This window comes from Neomonachus schauinslandi, chromosome 6 (assembly GCF_002201575.2).
Source record: "Neomonachus schauinslandi chromosome 6, ASM220157v2, whole genome shotgun sequence".
Taxonomy (NCBI): domain Eukaryota; kingdom Metazoa; phylum Chordata; class Mammalia; order Carnivora; family Phocidae; genus Neomonachus; species Neomonachus schauinslandi.
Window position 1 is genome coordinate 149,551,040 of NC_058408.1, and position 21,983 is coordinate 149,573,022.

The window sequence follows — 21,983 nt, forward strand, 5'->3', positions numbered from 1 at the left end:
TGACAAGGCAAGGGAGTTGCTGGACAGAGAGCAAGCTTGGAATCACTTGTCCTGACTTGAGCGCTATCATCTTGTGGGAATGGTGGCGGTCGGGAAATGGATGGTTCCTGGCTGGGGACAGTATGTGGGATGGTGTGGTGCTTTCCTGATTTGAAGTCAACAACCTTCAATTCTTTGGATAAACATTCTTGAGCGGGCCCTCTGCTGAGGTCTAGTTGTTTTCATTAACGCTCAGTTCCTCAAGGGGCTTGTGGTCTCTGAGAAGGAATAACAAAGAAGCACTCCAGTTTCTGTACATAACCAGAAGGTTGGAACTCAGGGGATCCTGGGTCATCATGGGAGCCCAAGGAGAGTTGGCACCCAGAAAGGCTTCCTGGAGGAGATGGTTCCTCCATATGTGACCTATTCTTCTCCAGTAAACCACTTTATTTTTCCCCAAGAAAAATAAGGGAAATTCAGGTCTTACCATATGCATCAACAAAGTATTCCATAATGTCCAAAGTTTATCAGCTTTCTAATAAATCAGTTACCTGATTGGAAATCCCCTTTCAAACTACTACCCCAACAAGTTCCCCCTTTCAAAATGATGGCAGGCTTTATAGCCTCACAGTATTTGCACACAGAAACCAACTCCTTGCGAGCTTTAATTTAGAGTTGAAATCTATCTTGTTCTTTCTGACAGTCCAGTGTTTGTTCAATGGGATGATTTGGGAAAGTAGCAAAACCAGGCTCCTTGTAGCCTCTTCGTGCACGGCGGTTCCTTCCACCAGCTCCCCTGCTGCTCCGATGGATGGGCTTCAGCAACCATCCTGGCAGCAGGAGAGAGGACGGAGCGGGCCAGACCTGGCGGCCAGACTGCTCTGACCCTGGGCAGAGGCCAACATGACTGGCAAGCCAGTAGTGGACCCATTTAGTCAACTGACGTCTGGTCATGAGCCAAAGGACATGAGCCTCTAGAAAATACTTGTATTTTTCTAACATTATTCTGTAGTGTTTTCAGATTTGGCAAGTGTATTTCCAAATTATTTTATGATGAGCAGTTGTATTATTATTTCACTCCTTGACTGCACCATTCAGCGTTGGGTTTCTGTTTCTCCTTTTTCTTTCTTTTTCCTCACAGATGTGGGAGGAGGCCATTGCTCTTGGTAAGGAACTTGCCGAACAGTATGAAAACGAGATGTTTGATTACGAACAACTCAGTGAGTTGCTGGTAGGTCTCCTTTTCTTTCTAGTTAAATGAACACAGGCGATCTACACTTGTCTTTCTGGGCTTTCCCTTTCAGTTTTAACTTGGAGAGTCTCTTCAGGTCTTCTGCGGCCTTGGCCATGGTCCTCCATTTTGTCCAGGAGGAAGGTCTTCATGTATTTGCGGGCTGATTCTGGCCCACAACTACTCACTTTTATTCCCACCTGAGCTCTGGAAACCAGACTCTAAGATTTCTCTGAGCCTCTGTATGTAAACAACCGCTGACCCCATGTGTACAGTGCTCTCGACGGCCTAAGAGTCTCTGAGAATTGCTGCTGGATTAAAACTGACCCCGTCTACAAGCGGGGTGTGTGATGGGAGAGTAGCCCAGACCTTTCTCCCGCCATTAATTTAGACCAGAATTCTGCCCTTTTAAGTTCTTCTTTAATGTATGCCAGTATCTAATTGATACCAGTTTTTAAAATAATAAAGACCAGCCATTTAATCATAAGAAAAACCATTTCTATGGCACCTCTTTGGTTATCGAAAACATGGGTAAATCCTACTGGTTACTGAATTTGGCTCTTTTGGTCAGATTCCCTGCTAAACACTGGGAGTGAGTGACAAATTCTATCAAAGCCATGTGGCAAGATGACCAGTATGCCTGTGTCCACACTGCGCCTCCCACCCAGCTGGAATTGCCAAAGCTTGAAGAGCCCACTGGAAGATTCTGGAAGAGTGGATGCTCAAATACTCTATTCAAACCTGAAATTTTCTTTCTTCCTTTCAGAAAAAACAGGCTCAGTTTTATGAAAACATCGTCAAAGTGATAAGACCTAAGCCTGACTATTTTGCTGTTGGCTACTACGGACAAGGATTCCCCACGTTCCTTCGGGTAAATTTTGATTCTGTTTAATCTGAGCCAGGATTGCTCCATGGCCAGAGAGCTCCTTCCCATTCTGATGGATGATTTGAACTTTGCATCTGTGGGTCAGAGTCTGAATCCGTGCTCTTCATAGCTCTGTGTGCTTAGCTTAGGGTGTGAAAGAAGGCCTGATAATATTTTCTTTGATTGCATATAAACTTCCCATCTGATTTTTCCTAAACAGAACTGGAGATTTACGTGTGTTTTTTTAAATTGTGGTAAAATACAGATAACATAAAATTTACCATCTTAACCAGTTTTAAGTGTACAGTTCAGTGGTATTAATATTGTTGTGCAATCATCCATCTCCAGAACTTTTTCATCTCTCCAAACTGTAATTCCATACCCAGTTAAACAGTTAGGTCTGTATTACCCCACCTCCCAGCCCCTGGCAGCACCATGCTACTTTATGTCTCTAGGAATTTGCCTATTCTCGGTATCTCATAAAGTAAAATCACACGGTGTTTGTCTTTTTGTGTCTGGCCCATTTCCCTCGGCATAGGGTCTTCAAGGTTTATCTGTGTTGGAGCATGTATCTGAATTCCCTTCCTTTTTATGGCTGAATAATATTCTGTTATACAGCTATACCACATTTTGTTTATCCATTTGTCCTTCGATGGACGTTTGGGTTGTTTTGGTTATTGTGAATAATACTGCCATGAATGTGTATATTTTTAATTCTGTGAGCAATTGTAAGTGGATTTCCATGGCCACATTGCTGGGGATTCTGAATCACGTTCCATCCCTTAGACAGGTGTGTGTTGTTTGACACATGATCGAAGAAATACCGTGATCATCAGCCGGATGCCCATTCCCTAGCACTCATGAGGCCAGAGGAGAAATCGTGTAAATAAATGCTGTTTGACCTACTAGTAGAATTGTTTAAAGTTTCTCTTGGTTGCCATTGACCAGTGGGTCATGATTTCCTGTCATTTCTTATGACATTTTTTTTTAAGACACATGGTTTTCTCTTATGCTGGGAGACCATGCGGGATTCCTCTGGTTTCCGGGAAGGTGGTCTCTTGCCTAGAACACAGCTGTCTGGGGCAGTTAGATCCAGTCAGGAGGTTTTTCTTGTCCCAGAGTGTGTTCCTTTGGGCCTGGTGGTTCTGATTACACAGAAGACCCTGACAGGATGAGACACCCTTCATGGTGCCACCAGCAGGAAGGACTTACTTGCTGAGGACCCGACATTGTTTATATGACATCCGCAAGCGAGCCTCACAGGCCTGCTCTGCTCCAGAAGGTGACCTGTTGGTTTATGCACTCCCTCGGGATCCTGGGTGACTGGGGCATCAGCCCTGCCCTGTCACTGCTGGTCGGTCCTCTCCTCGTGCAGCTGTGACAGGACATGCCTAAGACAGCGGTCAGTCAGAATCCCAGATTCTGGAGAACGTCTTCTTCCCAAAGAATGAATAGGGACGTTTGGTTATAAATTAGGTTATAAATCTTCCCCTAAATTAGGGAAGATTTTTGAAATTAACTCTATTTTAAATAAAAAACCCAGCTGAAGAATATTAGGAGCTTGGAGTCGGTGTTGTTGAAGGCTTCAATTAATACATATGAATCTGTAGGCGTGTCCCCATGTGTGTCTCTAAGAAACAGAGAGACTGACCCTAAATCGTGGCGGACCTGAGCTGTGCTGAGGCATTACACCCTGTATGTGGCCCTCTGGATGGTGCTGTCACTCACGACCACTAACCATGGCTCTGCCCTGGCTTCCTGATGTGCTGGGGGCAGGGCAGGCACGTCGCAGTCCCCGAGCCAGTTGATGCCTGGCATCTGCTGGGAGGGCACACATGCCGTGTGCTTCAGGGACTGCACCGGGTCATCTCCCCATCAGAAGGACAAAATGCAAAGTGCAAATGAAGAGTTTAACGGGCTTGATTAATATTGAACTGATGTCCCCACCACACCTGAATAATTTCGTGGGACTATAGCAATATATTTATTATGCTTCACAGATCACCTGTCAGGGGCCAATCTGACAATGACATTAGCAGTTACAGAAAAGCGGGTGAAGTGTTTGTCTGTTTAATGCCTCTGAGAACTGACTGTCCCTTTTGCTTTGTTTTTCTTTAAGAATTGGTCTCAGTGGGTTTTTTCGTTTTGTTTTGTTTTGCCTTCATGTTAATATTTATGGTGCTTACAAGGAATAAATATCTTTGACTGTATATACATTTCCCCCTTATTTTCACGTTTGAAGGGACTGCTTCAGAATGCAAAATGATTGACATTTCTAGAAAATGTCAGTAGTGTTTTCATCTATAACCTACTAGTGTTTTTCTATTAAAGCCTTTATATACATTTTATTATTATGTCTTCTAGAGTAAAGCATAATAAATGCATGCGAGTTCATGGTAACCTGTTATTCATTAAATCTTCCTGAATTTCTGAAATATTTGGCTTTATGTAGCCTTAAAAGATGCCCACACTGTGTATTTATATTTCTAATTAAGACTACATATTACTTTGGTTTCTGCTTGACATTATTTTTTTAGGGAAAGAGAACATTTTTCTTCCGTAATGGGTACTTTAAGACATACCTAAGCACAAAGTGAAAAAAATATTCAATTCTTAAAGTGTTCCTTCTTTAGTGATTTATAGGGACTCAGAATAAGTCAGGGCTAGGGAAGGAAATAAATTGAGTACCACAGGATCTCTCTTTATCTTTTGAAAATTCATTAATTAGACAAATTTTAATTTGACTTCACACTTAGTCTCTAGGAGATAAGTGTAAAAATAGCCAGTGGAATGTTATCCTGTCTGGCTGTCTGTCTCTCCTTCTCTCTGGCATCTGGCCGGGGTCATGACAGATAATAGGGCTGCATCTGACTCGTGGCCAGCCAGTCTGTGGCCTCTGGCTCAGGGTCCCCTGATTGAAACAACAGATCCCATGAGGAAAAGCATCAGCCTCCAGCCTCCCATTTCTCGGATCCTGTGGTGTCTTTTCCTTGTTGCAGTTTTCCTTTAGGATCAGACAGCCCTAGGGTGGGGCGGGCAGGATGTTGGGAGGCAGGGGGTGAAGAAGGCTCTGGAGCCCGCAGTGGCATCATACTACCCATTGCCACCTTTCTGTGATTCAGTAGACAGCTCAGAACACACTGTTGAATCTGTGAAGGTACAGAGACCTGTTATATCTTAGAATCAGAAAATTCCCTAGAGGTACATTTAGGGAGGGACCGTGTCATACCCAGACAGAAATGGCCTCAACAGGGCAGCCTGTGTAAGGAAGAATGCTCGCCAGCCTGACACCCACCCCAAGGTCACCTCGCCCTCGAAAATCACCCCCCAATGGACTCTCCAACTCGGGATTTATGGAGGTGACAAAGCGCCATTGAAGATGGACAAAATCCAGCCTTTAGAAGGAGAACTCTGATGTTCTACCTGTCACTCACCAGTGGGTAATTCTCCACACGAGGCTGACGTGCAGTGAGGGAAGTCCTGTCATCCCTCTCCAGTCTCTCAGCCCCGGGGAGGCCACGGCCCTCACGCCTCTCTCCTTTGGTCTCGACCCCATTCCCTGTGGTTCAGCTCTTCCCTTGGTTGTGTCCTGTCGGAGATGGCTCAGAACGTCATGCTCAGGCTCTGAGCGTTAAGGCCCCACCTCAATGTCGTCCTCTCTTAAATTCCTCTCAGAGGATGAAAGCTATTTAATTAGGGCCTACCCGAAAAGAAAAACATGGAGACCAGGACCCACTTGCCCTGATGCCTTTACCCTCTCTGGGCACCTCATGCCCACTAGAAGGCGGACCCCGATCGCTCACTTGGTTCTTCCTGTTTTTTTTAATTGTTTGTTACTGTTAAGACTGAAATACATCAGCGGACCTCAGTAATGTTGTGTTCAGTGCTTCTTAAATACTATTAACTTATGTGGCTCGTGGCTGTGCCTTCTTGATTAATAACGGCCAGTGCAATTACAAGCTGTTCTTCAATTCAGCGACTTCAAACAAAACAAAAAACCTCTCAAGCATATTTTGAAGACCAGTGCATTCGTATATGCACAGGTCCTGGCCTTCCCCTGTGGTGGTATTTAATGAATGTCATTGTTTCCAGGGGAAAGTTTTCATTTACCGAGGGAAAGAGTATGAACGCAGGGAAGATTTTGAAGCTCGGCTGTTAACTCAGTTCCCGAATGCTGAGAAAATGAAGACAACATCTCCACCAGGCGACGATATTAAAAACTCTCCTGGCCAGTGTATCCTTTCCGACAACCCTATGGAACGTGACACCATCACCATGCTGTGCGCCCGGGTGGGTGGGTAGACCTGGGGGCCCCGTCACGGCTGATGTCCACCCCTCCTGGTGATCCTTAACCCCCTTCGCCCTCAGATATTCAGTGCTTCACCGTAAAGCCCAAACTCGATCTGCCCCCGAAATTTCACAGGCCTGTGTCGGAGCAGATTGTAAGGTAAGCACCCCATTTCTCCTACACACCGTGAGGACGGTGAAGGGCTGTGAGCTAAGAATTTCACTCTTGAAAGGGTGGGTTTTAGCTTTTGATTAGCTTTCCAGATGCTCTTTCTGTTTACTTAGAAGAGCGAGGGAAGCAAATTCTTTGCAGCATCAAAACAGTGAAGGAAGAAGTTAATGTGTGTTGCTGGACGGCTGAGAACTATTCCTTTCCTGATGTGGGGAGATGAGGAAAGCTCGAGAGGACAGAGGGGGCACTCTGGTCTCCTTGTGACCTTCTTGGCGGTGGGGAGGGTGGGGGTTCCCTGCAGAGCTTCTCAGCAGGGCTCCAGCCCAGCCCCAACCCAGCATTTCTGAGTCCCCACACCTGGGGAGGAGGACCAGAGTGTTTGCATGCCGTAAGGCAGGAAAAGGAATTGGGTCATTTGCTTTTTTGGGTGGAGAACGCTTAGACCCCTGCAACACCACGATTATATAACATAGGGTTATGAGGCAGATTTTTAGACTCACTGGTCGGCTCTCCGAATTTGAGGGTTTATGCCTCTACATTGAGTTGCCCCTGACCTAGCAATGCTGTAGAGACCGTCTGCTTTGGATGTTTCTTTGATGTCAAGAATTTTCTTTTCTATGTGATCCATGTTCTGGTTAAGAAATTAACCTGTTCCATGGCCTAGTAATGCTCAGAATCTGCTTATTTCATATCCTGAAGTTTGGTGGGTTGTGTTCTTCCTCAAAATTCACTCTCCTTTCTTTAACCTTTTATCAGCCATAATGGGAAGTGAGCTAGGACTCTGTTTATTGATGAACGATTGCTTTCACAAGGCACCTGTTTCAAGTTTTGCAACAGTTTGTTTCAGGAAGAGGCGTTAAAGCCAATAGCGAATCGTAGCTGATGCTCGGCGATCTCGCTGTGACGTGGGGAGGCGGCCGACATTTCAGGGCTGAGGAGGAATGAGTCTGCCTCTGGCTTATGCGTGCCACCCACCCCTTCCCCAGGGAAAGAAAGTACACACTTGCCGTGTGTGCCACCCTTTGTGGTTACAGACTCTGCCTTCTGTAGAGCTGAAACTAAGGCATATAAGGTCTTTATAAAAACAATAAACACATAGTTTTTTAAAAATTTAATAAAAATGTTATTAGGTTCTTTTAATAAACTGTTGAATCACTGAATTAAACTGATAAAAGAAATGAAGATTTTGAAGTAGTAAACACAGGAGTGGGGGACGCAGTCCTGTTGCCGCTCTCCTTCGCTTCACCTTCTCTCTGCGTGTGCCTGCTTCGCCCTTACTCCAGGTCTCTTCTCCCCTGAGGGTTTGCAGGGACAGGGAAGAGGCACAAACTCAAGGTAACGTTTCCATCTGCCAGCATCTCTCTCCCGAGGCTGGCGGGGAGAGAAAGCCACAGCTGTCGCTCAGGGTCAAGGCTGGGGATATTTTAAGGGACGCAGGGACCTATCAGGAGGCCAGACCCCACGTCTAAAAGCATATCGGCTGCTTTGGGGTTAAATGTCTAACGATTTGTCTGTCTCTCTACAGTTTTTATAGGGTGAACGAGGTCCAGCGATTTGAATATTCTCGGCCGATCCGCAAGGGAGAGAAAAACCCAGACAATGAATTTGCGGTAAAAAAAACAACAACCAAAAAACCCCCAAAGAACTCTTTTACCACCAGCAACACTACCTGTGGAAAACCAGCCTCAGAGGCGACCACAGGGCATATTAGATGCGTTTGTGCCTTGTGTGCAGAAATCCAAATACCAAATCCTAACCCCTTCAACTGTAGTGAAGGGCGAACATCTCACAGAGGATGTCGCTGAGGCCTTAAGGTGCTAGCAGCAGGGGCCGAGTGCTGAGACCCTGCTTCTTATCCTCCAGGCATACTCGCCTCCTTCCTCAGCTTCTCTGAGTCGTCTCCCTCTGGGTCCCGGGCCCCCGAGCACCCTACTGGTGTGTCTAATACAGATAGGCACACAGAGGGACCGAGCACTTCAGGGGCTTTCTGCTGATGACAAGCAGCCAGAGGTGAGCAGGGCAGAGACCCAGACGCTCACTGTCCAGCGCCTGAATTTCCCTGAGGCTCAGGGCACCAGAGCAGGTGCTCCTGGGCGCCACGGGGTCACGGGCTGGGTGATTCTCTGTGATGGAGCCGCCCTATGCCTCAGAGGGTATTGAGCAGCATCCCTGACCCTCTCCCCATTAGACGCCGGTAGCACCTCCCCAGTTGTGACAGCCAACCAAAAAGGGTTATCATACGTTGTCCCCTGCATTAGTCGTAGAAATATTAACGAAAGTTTTTGCAGCTTTTTAAAAAATATACATACAACTGGTTTAATGGTTTCCATTTGCAAAGAATAAATCAATTCTTTGCAATAAAGCACAGTTTTTAAAAATGTTAATATTTCTCCCTCCTTCTGCCCTGCAAACGTCCTCTGGGAATCCCTAGATAGGCCCGTGTTTCCAGGACCTACTAGCCGCGAGGACCCCCAAGGAGGACCAGCAGCTCTGCTGGGGACTGCATCCCCTTGCCTATAGTCGGGAATTGTCTGGGGGTGCAGAAGATCAAAGGTGACCTGACCCAGAGTGAAGTTTGGGGCACTTCCAGCCACAGTGCTTCTGTCCAGCTTCCCCTTGAAGCTCTCCGTTTCCTGTAATCTTCTGATCCTCAGGGCGGGGCCTGAGAGTCTCCAGTCACAGTGCTGAAGGCCCTTCCTGCCTGAGCCATCTCCTAGGTGTCTGCTGTGAGCTTGTATTCCGGGAACTGTAGTCTTTCCCACTTCCCACACTGCTTGTCTCAAAACGAAGACCCTATTTCTTGGCTAATGCCAGCATCCCAGGATACCCTACTTGGTAACTGGTCCCTGCAGTGTTGTCTGTAATAGTGCGGGAGGGGACAAGACAGCAGCGCGAAGGGGGCGGCTTTCTGAGCGGTCTCTTGTGGCAACAACATGACCGTTTATATAGCGTCTCTGGACTGTGGGATTTATAGGCAGTTCTTGAATTTCCCTCACACATCTCGCATCTGGCAGCTGTGTATATTCTCATATCATAAAGAAAGAGACGCAAGGAGGTCAAGCAAATTGCCAACGGGGGTGCAGCCATTTGGGGCAGAGCTAAGAATAACCGAGACCCCTGACGTTTGGGGCTGCACTAAGCCTCGGAGGCTGTGCTTCTTCTAAATGGCCCTGAAATCCCCTAATGGCCCCGTTAGGCCCTCGCACTTGGATGAGGCTTTCAGAAGCCACGGGATTTAGTCCTTCACATGCCTGACAAAGCCTAAAGCTTCCAGATAAGCGTGGGGCTTTTTGCAGCAATGGGAAGCTGGGCTCGGCCCTGTTGCAGGTGGCCTGGCCCTGCAGACGGGATGCTGCAGGGGCTGCCCGGCCAGCCTGAGCACTCAGCGTGGTCGCTCAGCAAGGGGTGAAGCCCTGGGGCCCAGGAGCAGCTGAGGAGGAAGGAGACAGAGAGATAGTGCCTGAGTCAGCCGGCGTTGGTTGTCCAGAAAGCCCTCGGTGGAGCCCAGGGCCCCTGCTCGGGCCGTGTTGGCCTCTGGGGAGACCCTGCAGGTGCGGTCCCAGTGCTCTGAAAGGGTACATTGCTCTTTTCTCTGGCAAGCCCCTGGGGGAGCCTCCTCCTGGGGCAAAAAGCTCTAGCTGGGGAGACAGGAGGCCTCGGCCGGGTCCCCTTCCTTCTCCCCTCCGGAGCCTCAGAAGTGGGGGATGGATGCCTCTCTAAGATCCAGTGCGGCTCCCTGGAATTGCTGACAGTCCACTGTGCCCGGACCACTCCCAACACACCTGCACGGCCCAGTATGACCCAGGACAGGGAGAGGGTGGCCGGAAGCTGACACTGGGCAGGAACAGGTGGGCAAAGAGTCCCCGCTTGTTAGCTCGCCACGGGCTTCCGCACAGCCTGAGGGCGCAGAGGGGTGACGCTCATTGGCTTGAAGCAGTTTCCCGCCACACATAGTGTTCTGTTCTATGAAGAATATGGATTATAAAATGGTATTTTATTGAAAATATGCATCTACATGCTTTTTAATGCTTAGTAAAGAAGTCTTGAACAACAGATACTGAAATGTTTAAGTTACCATCTCTGGGTGGTGGGTGATTTTTCCACATCTTTATTTTCTAATGGGAATAGAGATCAGTTGTGCAAGAAACAAATTGAAGCCTAAAATACTGACTGATCCGTATCAGAATGTGAGCGGTCACTTACAGGAAACCCGGTTTTCCTTAATGCCTTTCCACCTTTGGGTTTCTGTTGAACCCAAAGTCAGGCCAACAAAGAACTCCTTGGAGCCTCTTCAAAAATCCTTTTGCTCAGAGGGAACTTCCCTGGTTTTGACATATGGAATTCTCCCTGACTCTCCTGTTGTATTTTCTTTGCCACATGCCAGGGAGGCTGGCACCATTGGCCAGCAAAAGCAGGGGACACTGCTGTGTCTCGTGTGACCGTCTGACTCACAGGCAGAGCACGGCACGGCACACAAAAGGGCCGCATGCAACTCCTCCCAGGGAGACCCGTCCTCCTGGAGGACCCACCTCACAGAGAGTGGCCAGTCCCCGTTAGGGCAGAAGCTGTCCACCTGCTGACAATCTTCTCCTGACGTGTACCGTGTGTGTGTTCCCTTTGCAGAACATGTGGATCGAGAGAACCATATACACCACGGCGTACAAATTACCTGGAATTTTAAGGTGGTTTGAGGTCAAATCTGTTTTCATGGTAAGGATCCCCCCCTCCCCGCCGCAGAAGGCATTGTGTTTTCCCCTCTGTTACAGGGTGCGGCGCGCACACTGGGACCCCAGGTCAGACAAGACTTAACCCATCATCACCCTGCGTGTTCCCTGGGGCATCAACTCTCCCGGTCCACAAATATTGTCGTAGAAATGCTGTGTAATCACAACCAGAGCTGGCTGACAAGAAAACCAGAATTAAGATTTCCTTTCTTCTCACAAAATATTTAAATCTAGTCATCGCTGTGCTGTTTTGAAAGCTCTTTCTGTTAACTAAATGAAAAGTTTAAGACAAGTTCCAATTTACATACACTTTTTAAGATCTTTCTTCCTGATGCTTTTATTGCCATTTACATGACAAACAACTTGATTAATAGTACTTGCTCATTTCAAGTAAAAATAGCTTGAGAATATACCCTTCACTGGCACTTTTTTAAAGAAATAATGACTCGCATCTCATTAGCTAAACTTTGCTTTGCCTCAGTGGTGAGCTATGGGACAGTTTCATCTATGTGAACCGGAGTTGGGCGGCAGATTCTTACTGAATACACAGAAGTATCAGGGAGTGGTATAAAGAGATCTGATTGAAATATGTATGTTGATTCGTGTGTCTCAATGCCTTTTGTGTTCAGCCAGCAGGATCTTATCCAGAGGGGTGGTGCCTCCCATTTAGTTTACAGTGAGTCCCCTTGGAAACTCCTGATTTGGTTCCTGAACCTGCCTGGAACCTCTCTTTCCAGCCCTGTTTCCTCTCTTGTCTGTCATCCATGCCCATCTGAGCTCGGGGCCACATCTGCTCCCCACATCCCAGGTCCCCCTCCTGCTTCTCTGAAGCCCTGGGTCTCTGTGCCTGTCCCTGCCTTGGGCACTTGCGTTCTCTGCTCTGGGAGCGCCTGCTCCATGCCCCCCTAGCACCCAGGCAGCCCCGATGGATGGAGGGCTCAGAAAGTACGTGGCAGGTGGCAGAAATGCAAGCCTTTGCTGGCACCATTTAGAGCTGGTGATGGATGTACGTGTGTGAGAGGGTGGAGTGGGGAGACTTCGAGTAAACAGGCACTAATCTTCCTAATGAGCCTCTGCCCAAAGCCCTCAGTAATCCGGGATTTCGTGAGCCAGCCAGATTTCGAGAGGAAGGAGCTTAAGAGCTCAGAGGTGGAGAGGGGTGAGCCCTGACTTTCTGTGAAGATGTGGTTCTGCCATCAGCACTGTTTGCCATTTGTAACAAACTAAGGGGCTGGAAGCTGAATAATCCCAGAGCGCGTAACCGAGGGCTGCTCTCGGCACCCCTCCCCTTGTGCGCGCCTCCCGGGACAGGCCGCCGTGGGATGCCCCGGGGTGGCAGCCAGCCCTCTTGTTGGATGAAAAGAGGAAACTCTCCTTTCTTGAGGCAGATGGGATCAGCAGCAGGGAGTTAGCAGTCAGTTAAAACGGAGTACTGCCCTGGAGTGTGGATTTGGTGTAGGTGTGTGCCTGGGATGCTGCGCTCCAGGCTCTGGGCCCGCCAGGGACCTCGTGGGACCACGTGGGAGCAGCAGTCCTGCAGTACACACTGATCGGGCGTGGGGCCAGCTAGGGGCCGGGCGGAGCAGGTGGCTTCCCCACGGTGACTCCAAGCGTCGCTCTAGAACCTGGGGCCAGCCGTGAGCAGAGTTGTCCGTTCTCGAGTCTCTGCTCCCCCTGCTCCCCTTTGCCCGACAGACAACCCCCAGAGGCTGCAGCAGGACAAAAGCAGGCTGCTCTGCTTTGTCCCTTGCTACAGACACCCTGGGGTTCCCAGGCACGGGTAGGGACCCCTGCCATCTCCTTTGGGAGGACGGAAAGGATCGTGTGTTGAGATGACCCCTGGACGTGGCTTTGTGGCCCAGCCCAGCATCTATCAGAGTGAGGCCTGGTGGGAAGGGGTTGCTGTTGTTTTAAACCCGGCCATGTTTTCGTACCTTAGGGCTGAGCCAGAGAGGCGTGCCTGGCTGGGCCTTGCAGGGAGCTTTGGGGCCCCAGAGAAAGGAGGGCAGTTGCAGGCTGGGTGGTGGTGCCCTGCCTCCTGCACGGGGTCCGGCTGACCAGTGGCAGCCCTTCCGATGAGGCCTGGGAGGTCCATTGGCAGCGGTGACGTGCTCTCCCTGGGTGGTGGAACTCTCCCTTCATGAGAGAGAGTGCGGTCTCATGTGGGGAGGAGGGCCCTTCCCTGACCAAGCAGGTACAGCGGTCTTACAAAGTGCCTGGGCCTCCAGCCTCAGGGACCCGGATGGATTGCTCCTTAAAATCTTGCCCTTTTTTTTTTTTTTTTTTTAGGTTTTTTTTTTTTTTTTTGATCAGAAAGAGCCAGAGAGCACAAGTGGGGTGGGGGCGGGGGGAGCAGCAGAGGGAGAGGGAGAAGCAGACCCCCCGCCGAGCAGGGAGCCCGATGCGGGACTGGATCCCAGGATCTCGGGGTCCTCACCTGAGCCGAAGGCAAACGCTTAACCAACTGAGCCGTGCAGGCATCCAAAATCTTACCCAGTTTAAAAGAAGCAGACCACATGTGTATGCATGCACACACACACACACACACACACCTCTCAGAGACAGACAGCCTTGCGTTACCCCTTTGGAATTTGCATGTGAGGGCCACACCTATTGGAAATGCACAATGATACTAAAATACCCAGCTGCTCTTGTTTGGGAGATAAGAAACACCCCCGAAAACCCCCCTGGGAAGAAAGGTGCACTGGAGGAATAGGAAGCCTGGCCCCCCCTTGGAAATGCTTCTCTTCTGGCAAGGTCCCACGGGCCGGACAATGAACAGAGGACCCAGGTGCATGGACGCAGCAGATGGCCTGGAGTCACATCTCCTTCCTTCCCCGCAGGTGGAGATCAGTCCCCTGGAGAACGCCATCGAGACCATGCAGCTGACCAACGACAAGATGAACAGCATGGTACGGCAGCACCTGGACGACCCCAGCCTCCCCATCAACCCCCTCTCTATGCTCCTGAACGGCATCGTGGACCCTGCCGTCATGGGAGGCTTCGCGAATTACGAGAAGGCACGTGACATGCCGGTGGTACCGCCCTGTCCTGGGACAGACTGTCTCCAGACATGTATCTTCCAGCCCAGAAACTACGCTGGTCTCACTGGCCGATCTCAGCCGGGGCTGAGCCAAGGCTGGGACCGCCTAGAGGTGGCTCCTGCCAGCTGCGGAAGGTCAAGGCCCGACCCCAGGCATGGCTCCCCTGGGCATCGTCCCTGCAGGTTGGGCTGACGGAGCTCTGTGGCGCTGCCCTCAGGTGGCTCTCAAGAGTCCTGGGATCATGAAAGGCCAAGAGATACAGTTGTAGTGAAAGACAAAAGAATTAGAACATTTGGGATAGGTAGGCATGGTGGGTACGGGGAGCAGGCCAGCTGGTCTCCCCGGAAAATCTCTTAGTGGGAAGGGGCAGAAGCGGAAGGACGTGGGTGTGATCTAGACCAGGGGTCTGCGCTACGGTCTGCTCTCTGTTTTTGATATCAAGTTTGGAACTCGGCCGTGACCATTTATTACTTAGTGTCTGTGGCTGTTTTCCTGATAGAACAATGGCAACATTGAAGCCCTTCACAGAAAAGCTTGCTGAGCCCCTGTCCAGACAGGGTAAGAGCTGAGGTGGAGAGCAGGCCAGGAGGAGTCATTGCCCTGGACCGAGAGATAGCTCTCTGTTGTAAGCCGCCTTTAGGTGTAGGACTGGCCCGGGGCGGGGTGCAGGGTGGGAGTCAGGGCATGTGAGCCACCAGGGAGCTGCCACCCAGCGGACTGAGTCATCCAGGTCAGCTGTGTCTTTGCTGGATTCCAAGGACAGAGGTGCCACCCTAAATGCCCCTCCTGGCTGCCCATTCACTCCATCTGTTGTGTTTGAGCTAACCAGACCTTTAGCCCTGAGTGCTGGGGAGGGTCCATCCCCTAGGGGTGGGTCTGTTTTACACATGGCTCTATCCCCGGGTCTGGTGCACAGTCAGTGTGCAGAAATGGTGCTGGGGAAGCAGTGTACTGAGGGGCCCTTCCTGTCTCCACCAGGCCTTCTTTACAGAGCGGTACCTGCAGGAGCACCCAGAGGCCCATGAAAAGATTGAGAAGCTCAAGGACCTCATTGCGTGGCAGGTAAGTGTGTGATGGCAGCCTTGCAGGCCTGGAGTGGGGAGGCTAGACCCACATCTGAGGCTAGACCCACATCCGAGGCTAGACCCACGTCCGCCTGGGCCATCTCAGCATGCATGCTGGCCGGCACGGGGGCCTGGGACATCCGCCACAGTGCATGTAGCCACGTGTGTCCCCAGATGAACCACCCCCACTGCCGTGATTAACTCAGCTCCTTGGCTGTGGTCATGAAGTTGCACACACAGGACGTCCTCTCTTGCCAATGAGCCTGGTCTGTCTCTGCCGGCAGATCTCTGTCTGGTATTGACAATATCAGAGGCAAGGTGAGAACTGTGATGTCTTCGAGAGCCTGGCTCTAGCCTGTCGTGGGAAAGGCGCTCATGTCAGTGCCATCCGTGTGGGAGGCGTCGGTGGGCCACGGCAGAGTGCCCCGCCCCCCCCCACGTTCTCCCTGGTGGTGGCCAGGGTTGGGGGCATCCACATCTGTGTTTTCCCAGCTGTAATTCTGTGTATTATGGTGTGTCTATAGTCATGCTCCTGAGGCCGCTGAGTCTTCCCTTAGAGGGACGTGCTGTTAGAAGGACATGGTCCGGAGGGCGTCTCGTGTCCAGTTGGAAGTGACTTGTTTAGTTCACATGGTCTGCGTCTTAGAGCCTCTGTGAGCCTGGTGGTGGAGGGGACATCAAGACCTGGTTCTCCTGGAGCTCTGCCTAACCTGCTCCGTCCTGAGGACAGCTCACTGTTTTGGGCTTTGTTTTCTCGTGTGGGAGGGGAGGAGGGTGCTGTCTGATCTAATCCCCACACAGAGAGCTGAGGGAGGTGGAGGCCGGGGTCACCCTGTGCCTGGCGGCAGTGTACCCCAGGCCATTCCACTGAGCCAGGGGGTCCCAGGCTGCCATTGGGGCCCTGACGTAGGTGAGGCTGTTCCTCTGAAGAGACACTTTGACCCTGGCCTTCCCAGAGCCTCACCCCAGTGGCTTCTCCATTATCAACAGCACGTTGACCAGTGTGACCTGGTAGGGTGGAGTGGGGCTGAACTTTGGTTTCAAGCCCACTTCCAATCTATGTATATTCCGTGGTACTAAGATAGACATAACATAGAATGTAACATCTTAACCAATTTGGAGTACAGATCAGGGGCATTAAGCACGTTCACATTGTTGTGCGACCATCCCCTCCATGCATCTCCAGAACTTTCCCATCTTGCCAAAAATCTCTGCACCAACTCTCCATTCTCCCCACCCTTGGAAACCACCATTCCACCGTCTGTCTCTATGAACTTGATCGTTCCAGGTACTTCACGTAAGTAGAGTCATACGGTAAAGTCATATGGCTTCTGTGACTGGTTTATTTCACTGAGTACAGTGTCTTCAGGGTTCATCCGTGTTGTAGCCTGAGTCAGAATTTCCTTCCTTTTTGGGCTAAATAATATTCCATTGTGTGGATGGACCACACTTTGTTTGTCCATTCATCCATCTGTGGACACTTAGGTTCCTTCCACTGCTTGTCTGCGAACATGGCCGCACACGTGTCTGTTCATTTTCCTGCTTTCAGTTCTTTTGGGCGTATTCCCAGAAGTGGGATTTCTGGATCAAACGGTAATTCTATTTTTTAATCTTTTGAGGAGCCACATCCTCCACCTCCTTGTCAACACTTGTCAGTTTCTGGTTTTGTTTTGCTTTGGTTTTTTTACAATCGCCATCCTCCTGGGTGTGACTTGGCCACAAATCTCTAGACATCTGTTTGCATTAGAATTATTCTGTGATAACAAACCCTGGGGGCTGGCTCAGTGGCCAAGGACGGTTCTCCGCATGGAATGTAAGCCTCATGTAGACCGTCTCCCTCTGTTTCCAAAAAGAGAGAGAGTTTAAAAGTCTGAATGATTCCATTTTAGATGTAGAAACCAAAGGGTACAAAATTCCAACTCCATTGAAGGTTTAAAATCATTGCCACACAAAAACTAGTTTGGTCTGCAAAAGTTGTATTGATTTTTTTTTTTCTTGTAAGCTTTTACAGCAAATTGGATTTTAAGAGTTTCAAGTCCTACAGAGGAAAATAATTTGTTCCCCAGAGAGAACTTTATGTCAACGCTATGTCCATCACCCCTAATAACTATACTAAAGGATGAATTTTAAAGCAGCTCACAGGAAAGCTGATAGAATCCATTTTCTAGCAACTTCATTAAATCAAAGAGTGATGAAAAATACATATTCAAAACATTACCTGTGATGTCCCTTTCATTTGCAAATGTTTGCAAACCCGTATTTTAGTATCAGTGATTGAGTCATATGGTCATTAAAAATAAGTTTGGGGTTATCAGGATGCTGTCTTCTGTTTTCGTTTGTTAGTTTGTTTGGTTTGGTTTTTTCTGGAAACTGCATCAGGGCAGAGTGAGGTTTCCTCTGGGGAATCCCAAGGACTTGTTGGCAGAGTTTCCATCACTGATATGCAATAAGCACATTTCGATGCTGAAATCGTTTGTGAAGGCGGGTTGTTAAGTCCCAGGCAGCTCTTGGCTCTGCTCTTGCCATCCCCAAACCAGGATGGTGCTGACCTGCTCCTCCCAGCTGGGAGCCTGTGGCTGCAGTCGCATGGGGCCCCCTCTAGTTTTACAGCGGACACCAGCTCAGACTGAGCTCCAGCCCCTTCCTCAAAGGCACGGCTCCATCCTTCCCCAAATGCAGCTATTTTATTGAGCATCCCCACCAATGCCCAAAAGATGAATCTGTACAGACTCCTACCACACTGCTGTGTTGTGTGCATATGTCTCTTTTGAAATGCACAGAGATGAAAGACAAAACTCACTCGTCATCCCCAGCTGATGCAGGCATGACCGTTGTCCTCGGGGTTGGTGTGCCTGGAGCGCTGAGCAGTGCCTCCTAATGTTCTGTGCTGTTGGTAGCCCATGCATTTGTGCAGGGAACCCACAGGAGCGAATTTCACATGCATCACTGCTGTTCAGGAGGGCGTCTTTGGAGAGCAGGCTGCGTGCTCATTTTGAACAACCCAAGGTGTGACTTTGGGGATGTCCTCTCCCCTCTCCTTGCTCTGGGCAACTTTTAAGAAATGCAGATTCCTGGGATCTACCCCAGAGCAAATCAGGGTTCCAGGGTGGGGTTCAGGAACCTGCCTGGGAGATTCTGATGCTCATCCAGGTTGGAACCCACTGAACCACAGGGTCCCCAAAGATCACTTCAGGCCTCGTTCCATGGCTCGTGTTTGTATGTTAAGCACCCAATATGTTGGAGTGTTTACACAGAGCATCTTTTCATGCAGAGCTGTGGCTCAGCCCCAGGCAGACGTAGAACAGAGGCCAGATCCCATCCTAGAAGAAGGTTGTATCTGACAACGTCAGGGACCTGTTGAAGTGGTCAATTCTCATACCCCCTAAATTTCACCTGCCAAATTGCAGTTCACGCAGCCCCAGGGACTTAAACCAAATGGTCTTAACTTTAGTCCAGCAAGTAGCTTCTTTGAGGTCAAAGAATCTGGCCAATGAAGGCTTTTAATCAAACCAACAAAAAAAAGGAGAGACATTTAGACTGCATTTTGTATATTTGGGAAAAGGTCCATTCTACAGAAAAATGCTTGCAAGATCTCAAGCGGCTGTGTCTCAACCTTGAGACAGCCCCCCCCATACTGGCCTCCGTACCCAAATAGATCCAACACGTTTACCATCCCACCAAAAGTTGTCCCCAGCCTGCCTGTGCCGTGCCCCAGGGCAGAACTCAGGAAGCAAAAGGATTAATGTGAGCATTTTCTACCGTTGAACCTGACCACACTGCGGCTAGCTCTGGGGATGCTGCCATCTGCAAGAGTAATTCATACGGAATATTAAAACATCTCATCCATTGTGAAGGCTCACCTGCATGCACCCTGTAACTGGCCACAAAGGGATGCCTGGCCCAAACCTTGGGGGTAGGCCCAACTGTGAGCGAAACAAGCTTTGTGCCCGTGCAGCCCAAGGGCAGGCTGGGTGGGCTGTGACATGGGAGCCCTCACTTCTTTCGTCTTTCCCTGGAGACCACAAGAGGCAACAGCTGTCTGCTCTAAATGGCAACCAAATACATTTTATGCATTGATTCATCTTGGTAAGATTTCTCGGATTTGTTCACATGAAATTCAATTGTGTACTTATATCCTGCTTCCTAATAAATCTGCTCATTTAGGTTGGTGTTCTGTCATATTAGGGAAATCTGTTTTTAATCAGTATTTTGATTTAATTATAAATTATTAAGAGGAAGCCTCTTAGCTTGATTGCACTGAAGAATGTCTAACTCTTGGTCCGAGCGCTGGGGGAAAGCAGAAGCTGGGGAAAGAAAGCCCTCCTTGGAACCCCCTCCAGCCCCCAACAGCAGTGATGCTAGAGGGTCTCTGGGGCTGGGGAATGAAAATGTCTCCCTGCGATGCTTTTAAAGGTCAGCTCCATCTCCGCGCTTGGGAGTGCAGTGTTGGCATGGATATTTTGTGACAGCAGTGTTGGCAGAGAAATGATTATTTTTAGTTTTAAGGAAGAATAAATTTGGTTTTCCTTTCCAAATAAGAAGATCCTTCAGGACTATAGATCACGCGTAATTAGATTTTTAAGTTTTAGAATAGGGTTCTCAATTGCCTAGAGAGGCAATATTCTGGGCTAAAAAAGAAAAAAAAAAATCTTTGCACTGTGACACGACCCTTTGCTAATAGATCAAGTTACAGCTAAATAGATTCAAACTGCAGTTCTTCCCCAATTCACGAGGAAAGCACAGATGAGTCTATTCTAGGATTGGTCGGCCAATGGGAATCAGGCAAGTTACTGAGTGGCCATCGTGCGCTGAGCACTGCACGAGACGTGTCCAATTTAAAACACAAATGATTGTAATTTGAACATTTTGGTCGTTGGGGGTCATGTGCCTGCTGATGACTTTGATTCACGGTTTGATTTGGAAACAAAGCAGTTGGATTTTGCACACAGTGTCACTTTCTGCCTGGTGTGCGCAGCTCTCTCTAGACCATTAACCAGGAAATAAGGAGTGTTGACTGCTATGTTTTTCAGATTCCGTTTTTGGCTGAAGGGATCAGGATTCATGGAGACAAAGTCACAGAAGCACTGAGGCCATTTCATGAGAGAATGGAAGCCTGTTTCAAACAGCTAAAGGAAAAAGTGGAAAAGCAATATGGTGTCCGAACCATGGTAAGTGGGTAGCCTTGCAGAAGGGGAGATGGGTGTCTTTGCGTTCAGTTGTCCAACTGTGACAGGCTCACAAGCAGGGTGAGTAAGATGTATGTGTGATGCCTACTGGGGAAGTGGGATTTGAAGGACCTCGGCCCCCTCGGAAGTCCATCGTCAGTAAGCCAGCAAGCTCCTTTCAATAATTGGAAGTGTCAGGGTGAGTAAGCGTTCATGAGTTTGCTTGATCACCAAACGCCCTGTTCCCCTGCTGTGAACACAGTCTGTCCTTAATGTGGTGGGGCAACAGAAAAACCACCCAGAGGCCCATGGGACTCAACTTCGGCTGGCCGTAGAGGCCACATCTCCAGCCATACACCACATACAGAGGGTTAGGTAACACACAGGGCACCAGAACTCATGATGTCCTAAGGCAGAGCTGACGCCTAAGTCCAGTCCAAAGTCAGTCATTGGAGAGAGTCGCTATGGTTTACTGAGATCTGAAATTGTTAGCAAAGACTTATGTCTTAAAGGAGTGGTCATTGGTCTGGGCCAAGAAAGGTAAGCTGGAGACAGTCGGGGAGGAGGTGGGGAGGAAGGGTTCACCCAGCAAAGGCTGGGAGGCCAGAATTCGAATGGCAGGCCGGAGGCCGTGCAGACGTAGACATGTCTTGGAAAGAAGAGAAATCATAGGAAAAGCTGGGAAGGTGCCCAGCCTCCAAGAGCCTGGATTGGCGCGGTGTGGGGCAGGAGGCTTTGCTCTGGATGAAGGGCAGAACTGGGCTTTTGCCAAGAGTTTGTGGAAGTTTCTGAGTGGGGGCTGGGATCAAAATCGTGATAAAAGTGTGGCTTGTGATATGTAATGAGGCAAAGTATCTGGCAGTGTGAGCCCTGTGGTCTCTGGGAGCCTTGGTGGTTCCTAACTTTGACTGTCCCTGGACTCTGGAAATGTCAGACACAGCAGATGACTCAAGGCCCCCTTTCCCTGTTGTTTGGAGGGAAGCAACAGTGTGACAAAAAGAGGCAGTGAGGCTTCCGATCTAGAATCCCAGCCCTTGGCATGAAGGGGGTGAGGGTGCACAAGGTTTCCACCTTCCTGCAAACCAAAGGCATGCTGTAGAAGGTACTCTGCTTCTCACATCGCACGACACTTTTCTGTCCTTCCTGAAGAACCAGGTGTCCAATGTAGGGCACCATTTTGGGTCCTTTTTCGGCCCAATTCCATCTGTCTGCCATTCTCTACAGTTCTCTGTTGCTCTTGCTGTTGAACTCACTTCTTTTTTTTTCACACATTTAGCTCCCTTAGCAAACACTAATTTAGTGCTTACCATATGCCAGGGACCTTTCCAAGTGTTTTGCAAATATGAACTGGCTTCTCCACTTAACACTACGAAGGAGGCACTGTGGTCATCCTCATTGTACAGATGGGGAAAAGGGGATGCAAGGTCACTCCGGCCACTGATGGAGTTTGAA

General features: G+C 49.3%; 1 protein-coding gene across 1 annotated transcript in view; it reads left to right on the plus strand.

Annotated features, from left to right (window-relative positions):
- DOCK1 (dedicator of cytokinesis 1) overlaps positions 1-21,983 on the plus strand; it is a 428,835-nt gene that overhangs the window by 391,011 nt on the left and 15,841 nt on the right. Inside the window, exons 39-47 of the mRNA XM_044916230.1 lie at positions 1,121-1,210; positions 1,977-2,081; positions 6,168-6,309; positions 6,444-6,522; positions 8,060-8,144; positions 11,158-11,244; positions 14,102-14,278; positions 15,281-15,364; positions 20,397-20,534. Coding sequence (XP_044772165.1) covers positions 1,121-1,210; positions 1,977-2,081; positions 6,168-6,309; positions 6,444-6,522; positions 8,060-8,144; positions 11,158-11,244; positions 14,102-14,278; positions 15,281-15,364; positions 20,397-20,534 — 987 coding nt within the window. The remainder of the gene's footprint in view (positions 1-1,120; positions 1,211-1,976; positions 2,082-6,167; positions 6,310-6,443; positions 6,523-8,059; positions 8,145-11,157; positions 11,245-14,101; positions 14,279-15,280; positions 15,365-20,396; positions 20,535-21,983) is intronic.